The sequence below is a fragment of the Sipha flava genome, unplaced genomic scaffold (genome assembly GCF_003268045.1).
Source record: "Sipha flava isolate LNK unplaced genomic scaffold, YSA_version1 44_pilon_pilon, whole genome shotgun sequence".
NCBI lineage: Eukaryota > Metazoa > Arthropoda > Insecta > Hemiptera > Aphididae > Sipha > Sipha flava.
Window position 1 is genome coordinate 1704235 of NW_020273203.1, and position 9248 is coordinate 1713482.

At 29.2% G+C, this 9248-nt stretch overlaps 1 protein-coding gene across 2 annotated transcripts in view; it reads right to left on the bottom strand.

Moving 5' to 3' along the window:
* Nucleotides 1-2018: 2018 nt before the first annotated feature.
* LOC112689555 overlaps nucleotides 2019-9248 on the bottom strand; it is a 77369-nt gene continuing 70139 nt past the window's right edge. For both annotated transcript variants that reach the window (XM_025563328.1, XM_025563327.1), the window contains exons 7-12: nucleotides 7498-7732; nucleotides 7120-7335; nucleotides 6648-6921; nucleotides 5745-6245; nucleotides 2980-3693; nucleotides 2019-2341 (exon numbers count right to left, since the gene is read on the bottom strand). In XM_025563328.1, the coding sequence (XP_025419113.1) occupies nucleotides 2333-2341; nucleotides 2980-3693; nucleotides 5745-6245; nucleotides 6648-6921; nucleotides 7120-7335; nucleotides 7498-7732 (1949 nt within the window). In that variant the 3' untranslated portion in view covers nucleotides 2019-2332. The remainder of the gene's footprint in view (nucleotides 2342-2979; nucleotides 3694-5744; nucleotides 6246-6647; nucleotides 6922-7119; nucleotides 7336-7497; nucleotides 7733-9248) is intronic.

The window sequence follows — 9248 nt, forward strand, 5'->3', positions numbered from 1 at the left end:
GGCATTTTATTTTCTCTAACTAAAAAAAAACATTTCATGTGTCAACTTCAAACACAAATGAAAACCTAGATTTAAAAATAAAAAGTATTCATTAAGAACAGAGTTTTTACATTTCTTATGGAAATTCTCATAAAAAAATTATTATTTTTACTGCATTTATCATTAGAGTACTATGCGATATTGTACAAGAAAGAATGAAATAAATATTAGTACATAGTGGTTTAGTGTCATGGTCTGCAAACTATCTCTCGATAACTATCTGCAGCTTATGTATTTGGTTAGTGTTATACTTAAACGTGAAAACTTTTTAAGCAAGAATTGAAATTGACCATGTCTTAAAAATACAAAAATAAAAATTATTTCATGTCTATTTTTTTAAACAATAGCAAATTAAATTAATTATTTTTTTAAATTTAAATTTAATTTAATTTTACCGATAACTTGAAATATAGTCCTTAAGCATGCCCATACCATATATGTATGTTTACATTAATAGTCTATACTATATTATAGTATTTACTATTAATGTTCAGTATTTTAGAGTCAGTTGCTACTAATTATATTATATTATCCAATTTAGTAAATCGTACTATTTAGTATAAGTAAGTATTAATATCAATACCTAGTTACAATTTTAAATTGTCGTTATCTGTCAGATTTTTTAGAAACTACATATATGTTAAGTTTTATACATATTAGTCTGAGGTACTTCCCGAATCTTATAATAATAATAAAAATGTCTTTATAACATTGAAAACATTCATTTTCAATATGCTACCTAAGTATCATTATGAAATTCCATTAAATTCCATTTATTGTCCTGTCTAATTTAATGAACCATTATTGCACTTATACTCTTTTTGACCTTGACGTGGTTAGGTTTTTACAAATATAATTTTGTAAAAATAAATATTAAGACAGTTGTATTATGTTATATGATATTAACAGGAAAATATTTTGTTGTTACTTATTCCCCCAATAAGATTTAGTGGACATTTCGTGGAGCTCAATGTATTTATTTATTGAATCTTTTTCATTGCACTATTGGTATGTATCAAAGTGCTAAATTAATCTATACGAGTATATCTATGTATCAGTTGTTTTATTTAAATACCAAATTTAAGTTATTTATTTACTATAACTATAAGCACATAAATAGAAGAACATTTTTGTAAATAATTATTTAATAATTTATTACCAATGTAAATTTGAGAAATTTTTATAAATACTTAATTTTAGTAAAATCACTTTAGTGTCAGTCAAACAAAAAAATGTAAGCAATATTTTTAATTTAATATATATTTCTAAGGAGTATGAAAAATCGTTAAAATGTAATCTTGGATAGGTGGGTTTAGGTACCTATTAAAAAGTAAATATCTTGTAAGTAGATAGGTTCAATTTTTAATTTTTATAATTTATTTTGCATTTGTAATTTGTTCAACGTCGTTGGATCAATTAAACACATGTATAATTTTGGTAACTACAACTAATCCTGCCAAGATATGTATGTATAACTATTACCTTTAGTTAAAATAATAAATAATACACCTTTGACTAAAAAATTTCCTGATTAAAAAGTTAGTTTAGTTATTTGACTAATTCGCATTAATTTTTAGATTCTGTTACAAAATAATTCGGTAATTTACCCTTTTTTTGTTTGCTTTAGGCTAGATTAAGATGCATAATTTATTAATTATTCAAAAATAAAGCGAATTAATGGTTAACTTCATCTAGGTACATTATAAATGTATATATGTGTACGGGTTAAAGTGTTCAATTTTTATAATTATGACCTTATTGATAATTTAATAGATTTTTCCTTAAAAATACTTATAAACCATTGTAGTTTCTATGTTTGTATTACAATGATTTAAGCACAGTTTTCATACATACAGTTAAAATTAAAAAATTATGTACATGAACTAATTTATTTTCTCTTGTATTTTTTAATACATTTGAATATATTTGAATACAATTTTACAACATCAATATAATGCAACTATCACAAGTTTTTTTTTAAAAAAAAAAAAAAACAATTTATAAATATGATCATGTGCATATTATACTCATGTAGATATTGAAATAATTAAATGAGCGTATTACATTAATATTGTTATTTTATTCTATTATATACTCGAATAACGTAAACACTAAATTAATATTCTGTAGTGTTATCCATAGTTTATTAAGCTATTATTATTGAGTGCTGAGTGTAATTTTTTTCTCAATGCGTTCGGTGTGTCGATGTGTGTATTAACAGTTTATCATCATTCGATGTCAATCTGCGGCAAACAATTATATCCTACATATGGGATTAGGCGAATCATCGTTTCTAATAGTCCTATAAAATACACGCGTAAAGATCAATTAGTAACAGAACTATATTATAATTTTCCTACAAAGGTTAATGATCATGAAAAGCACATACGAATGATTACATAGCATAGGTATAGTGTTATATTTCATTTTTAAAATAAAGTAAAAACTGACCAGGAACGCTTAGATTTAAAAAAAGAATAACGTTCTCCGAAACGGAATGTTCGAGTGTACATGTTTATGCGGTAACATATATTAGGGGATTACAAAAAACATATAATGTCGAAGAGATCAAATTTTCCAGTAGGCGAGGTGAGCATTTTTATGACTATATAATATATATTTTATCAATTGTTGGGGGAAAAAAATATACGTAAAAACGGGTATCGAACGAGAATGCAGTTTTCACTTCAGGTTCGATTGAAAAGGGTTTTCTATCGAAATTTAAGAAAATTGTATTCTCAAACCGATTTCGACTGTTGTTAATCAAACATTTAGTGGACTTTCCCGAACTTTCGGCTAACTCTGTTTCCTTTTTTCTTTCTTCCCCAACATTTGTCGATTATATTTAATAACCGCGCTCACTTAGGACGTAATTGATGTTGCAGCGTTAAGGTTTTTATTTTGCACTGAAAACGAAACACGTAACACCCGTTTACATACCGTGGAATAAATGCGGTCGGATGATCTGTTACCGGCTATCGTGATCATCGTCGTTCGACGAATGGACGCGGACCGCCGGCGACGGCAGTACGCATTGGCCGTGAAAAGCGCGACCCCGAAGATGGCGATGGCCGCAGTGACTGCTGCGAACAGCGCAACGGCCGACGGCGTGTGATCGCTGCCGGCGCCGGCAGCGGAAGACGTGGCGGACTCGGCGTCCCAACGTTCGCATGTGACCGGCGACTCGTCATTCAACCGGGAACCGGGACAGTCGACCACGCCGTTGCATACCAGCTGGGCAGGCAGGCACTTGCTGCCGTCGCCGGGGCATGGAAATACGCACTCGTCGGCCGTCCGTTTGGCTGAGCGCAGCGTGCCGTCCGAGTTGCGCGGCAAGTGGTTCAGCTCGGACCACGCGATCTTGAACTGCGCTTTGTGCGGGTACTCGTTGCCCACGAATCGCACGTGAACGTACCGCCGCCGGCGTCGCCGCTGCCGTCGGTGCTGCTGCGGCACGCGACGCTGCGACGCGTCTTCGCCGGTTGACGCAAACGTGGCGGCCGGCTCTTCCACGTCGTTGGACGTCAGAAGCGGCAGGTCCTTGAGCGCAGTCGCGTTGTGCCCACACGCCGACATGAACGGATAGTCCAACGACCTGGACGGCAAGTACACCTCCAGCCGCCCTTGATTGCAGTTGTCCGACACGAAGTTTACCTGCACGAGAAAAAAAAGCGTCATACAACGGGCCGTAACGCGTTTGGGTACATGACGATATTATTAACCGGAAATCAGGAAAACGATTGGGTACACACGTTTAGATTCAAGGTCTTTTTTTTTCAACACCAAAAGTGAACGTTCAACGTTCGGGTACATTAAATGTTAAAAAAAAAAAATTGTGCTATATTATTTTCTCGACAAAACGTGAACCGATGTAATAAAAGTATTTTATAAGACCCTAATCAAGTTTAAATTCATACAATCATTTTTAAAACATTCGACATCATCTAAATCTTCTTTTATTCTCTAATTCTCTAATCGATTGCAATGCACTTTTACCATGACGGGTTTCAAAAACTTCAGAAATATGAACATCCGTATATCCGTACTACTTAGAAAATTGAATCAAACTGGTCGAATAAAAAAATATATTTATATTTACTCGCCATGCGTGAAAAATATTTAACTGTCCGTCATTCCCATTGCGATTTTAATCGTTTAGTTATAAATGTATTAATAAATTAATTCATTTATAATTTATGGGCAATGAATATAATAGTCAGCAGCAGTTCTATCATTAATTTACCTATATATGTACCCAAACGTTTTCTGATCTCTCAGGTAAAGTCATAATTGGATTTTAGGTCGATATGTCCAAATTTTTATCGTGAATATACTATACTATGACAATACTATGTACGAATTGATTCTATAATGCCAAAGACTATATTCTGTTTAAGCTCCTAGTGTATTTACTATTGCTGTTCTCAAGAATTGACGTTCGTGTCCTTGTTTTTCATTTATTTAACATATCGAATTATTGTTTACAATTCTAGAAGAAAATTGTAGAAGAAAAAACTATTTAATATACAAGTAAAATTTAACGAACGAAAATTTTCGCAAAAAAAATTAAGAAAATTAACTGTTAAAATTTTTTTTTAAAATCTGTAAATATTTGTTGACTATACATTTTAACTTCACTACTAATATTCTACCTAATTATATTTTGAAAATATTCAACCCTACACCGTTGTATTAATTATTAAAACATATAATGTGGTACAAATATGCATTATATTGAACATTAAATAATATATATAACAAAAAAAACTATTTTAACTATACCTATAATAACTAGATAATAAATTAATGTTAAGTCTCAAATTTTTTGAAATTGAAAACATAATACTTTTTATAAGGGTTCCAACTAGTACAGTATGATTTCTAACATGGGGCACAATTAGTATAACATTTGAATCCGAAACCTCTATTACGTAAAGGATTTTTTAGCTTTTCAAAGCACACGGGTAAATATTTTTGTATTTTTTTTTTCATATAAACATGAGAGATTAAATTTTGTTGGCCCCGTTGTACTGAACAAAAATCAATGGTTTTCATAGTATTTTATTGTTATTAGTTTTTAATTTACAGTTTTTGTAACGTATACCAAATGATTTCGAACGTAGCAACAGAAGGAGCGCTAGTATACGATTGTAGGAGGTGAGAAAGGTTTTGCATGAATTATGTAACTTATTTTCTTTTGTGTGAGATTTACGAAATAAAGTGCTATAGTATTTACATAATAGGCGGCTTTAAGAAACGGAGCCGGTTGGCTGTTTACTTGTACATACAATTTGCGTGTAGAATTTACTAGACATGTTTAAAAATCATACATACAGATTTTAGTTAATTTAAATAAAACAAATAAGTTTCAACAATGATTATATTATAGCAACATTAAACACAAAAAGGGACTATACTCTTTTAATACTCGTATAATCGTAATTTACATTGTTCAAAATCTTATTCCGTCAAATAAAGTAACTGTTTAGTTTTAAAGTTGCAGTCATGCTGTATTTTAAATTGTTTCAAGTATATCACGTTACTCATTAAACGTACAATATATATATTCAATATTATATTCATTATCAGCTAATGTATGCATGTATGCTTGTATAAACGACGACACTAGATATCATTTCAACGTATTTTATATTAAAATAATTACGAATTATATGTTGATTTCCATGAAAAAAGATTGTAATTACTTGATTGAAATGTAGCCATAAATCTCTATCCTCGTGAACACGTATCTCCCAAATACATTCAAGAGTCTTTGGGGGCTCTACAAATCCCATGGCATCTAATCGCGGGAATATAAGCTCTCCCTCGTCAATCGGATTGATAATGGAGGGTCCGCACAGAGGACCATGCACGAATTCGTATTTGGCTTCGAACAATGGCGAATCGTACTTGAAATAACTCAGAGCCGCATGCAGTGGATTTAAATTCAACTCAACATTCAAAGAACTCCCCGACGAAACGAATTTTATTTCATTGGTGTACGGGTTGGACGGCGTTGTTTCGGTTTTATTTACGTTGCTGAATAAACACAGACCATTATTTTTGTTTGCGTTCGATTGATTGATAATTGTTCGGTTTAGACCAAAGCCTTCGTCTGTCTCTTCCGGTTCCCATATTAGTAATTTATCGCGTTCACTGTACCAGCAGTTATTATCCTTTTCAATAGGTGTTCTATAATTATGGTCCTAAAAACATAAATTACAAAACACAATAAATCAAAATTTATAAAATAACAAACTATCAAGGATTTAATGAAATGGTAAATATTAAAAATGAAATATTTTCTTTTATATACAACTGTTTACTGTTCATATTATGTATATTGTTCATATATATAATATACTTGAAAAATATACATTGTTCCTTTTGAATTTTTCGGTGATAATATTTAATACGTAGACATAGGTAAATACATATGTATAATATATATTTATTACTGCAGTGCAGTATTGTTGTTAACTATAAAAATAAATTCACTACACAAAATAATGTGTAGTTTATATTTTACAACATTATTTATAACCAACCAGGTTATAAATATTTCTGACTTTTTTTTTTCATGAAATTTATTTAATGGGAATAAATACCTTGAATTTGATTGATTCGATTCTTAGGACAATCCGTGCGAATAACCGTACATCTGTTATAAACTTATAATGGCAAATTATTGGTTGAGATTTAGCATCAGGATTCGTAGCCGTTCCTTGACGTTTATACACTAGTGTATTCACGGGTGATCTAAAATACCCAGATGAAGGTTTCCAGCTAACGAATTCTTCATCACAAGCTGTGTCGGGTACGGCAGTACCAAATTTTGTGTTGTTAAAAAAGTCATAATGAGCCCAATAATACAACGACGATCTATGTAAAAATAAATACGCATAGTATTAATTATTAACATTAACTATAGGTACTCGTAATGTTTTTTATGTATTACTATTATCTACGTAATTAGCTCTAGTATTATTTATCAACTTATTATAGTTGTTTTAAATACATGAGTAGGTACTACATAAGACTATAACTGTGAATTAGTTTTGTATTGTAAAATATTCTTACCCTGAATAGCTACCAGTTTTGCTTTCGAATCGAATGAACATAGAATTTCCCGTTGAAATAAAATCGTGTTTTTCAGCTGGCTTGGAAAACGTGTCACAAAAGGTTTTTATTATTTTTGTATCATCTGGTTCTGCGGCATCATAAAGCGTCAGACTTTCACCACAGTCTCCATTCCAATCGCTTGTTACAGGACTTTCGATGCTATTAACTCTAAAGCTAATCATATAAAATTTTAAATTATATTAATTATTATTTCGTACAAAATTACGTATTTAAAAATGATCGGCATTTATTTTTAATTTTGAAGTTTTATGTTTATATAAATATTTATATTTTTTGATGATTCGACTTAAATTTTGGAGCTAAACAAGTACTTACCTAGGAAAATAAACTCGAACTACTTGATTTGGTAGTCCAAGTAAATGATATGTACAAGAAGTATGTGGAGGATACCAGTGAGCAATTGACATAAATATTCCTTCAGTATGATGATCTCTACTTAAATGTTCACTTGATAGTATCCAATCACAAGAACCATTTTTTTTGCCAGCAGTCTGCATATGCCCGGGCATATTACCAACATTGAAATGAAATCCCGTATTTAAAAGTGGCCCTATGAATTAATTAGTTGAAAAATAAAATAAACTATTTAGTATATTATATTATTGTATTTGATAAATAAATAATTATATATTCATACTTAATATTCAATTTCATATTGTAAATTTAATATTTTAATTATATAATTTGGATTTGATTCAGAAAAGTTTATATTTATGAATTATGGTGTTTAATTTAATTATTATAATTTTTTAGACAAAAAATACTATACAATTATCTTAAATGAATACAAAATAATAAACACAGTTTGCTTATGGTTTTTTTAAATTTACTTTAAATTTGATAATAATAGTTGAAGCAAATTTTTAAATGTATAATTTTTAAGATAAAATTTTAGGCCTAAATGTATGAAACAAATTACATTTACAATAAAAAATAGCTCAACTTTAAGTGGTTATTGAAATAAAACATACATCCAGAAAATATGAATTATTTATTTAATATTTTTTAATCATTATATAAGCTTTTGGATAAATAAAAACATCAATCATAATATTATATTGTAAACTCAGAAAATATTATAATATTCGTAATTTTTTATCAGAAAATTAAATTACAGTTAAAGTTAATCAAGCTAACTCAACTAAGTATATTTCAATATTTGCATATCTAAAAATGATAATATTAATAATTTATCATGATAAATTTTTACAGTTATTTTACAGTTAAAACATTTCTAATAGGAATTTATTTATATTTTTTATTTTGGTGTTATCGTACATTTATGTACTATGATAATACTCGATTTATTATTTCAAAAAAATGTAACGTTAAGAAAACTAATTGGTTATTTTTTTTTTGTTAAAATAACAATATTAAAAACTTTTATTACATTTTAACATTATTTTATCTACCAATCTAATATTGTTATAAGTTATAACTAAGTATTTTAAAACCGTCTTGATTTGATTATATTAAGAGAATAACAAAAACAAATTAGTGCTCAAACTATTACCATTTAATTTAAGGTTTTCAAAGAAAAATATTTCATATGTTACTCCTGCCTTATATAAAATTTAAATAATCATTATTCTTATTACAGGGGGGAGAAAGAGGGACGTGAATAAATTATAGGATACAAGATTATATTTTGGAAAACATAAAGCGTGTTTTATCGTTTTATGCTGAAACTTTATGTAGTTAAAATTAAGGTTAAAATTTGTTAACTATTAGTTTGAAATTGGGTTGTTATTTTCCGAAAGATTTATATAAATGAGATTATTCAACCATAATTCATGCAGTAGAAAATTAAGGGTTATGCGTTTAAAAACATATTTTGAAGCGTTATACTTTTTAATTTATTTTTATTCGATTATGTAAAATTGATATGGAGAATGAATAGAATGAATCAATTAACTGCGTGTAATTAAAAATAAACAATTAATTTTTGCATACTTTTATTTAAATAAATTGAATATTCTGTTGCGGACATACATGAATGTAGGTCCTTACGACTCTTACAGTACGGGCGGGTCCACATAAATTATAAATATTAGAAATCGCAGAAT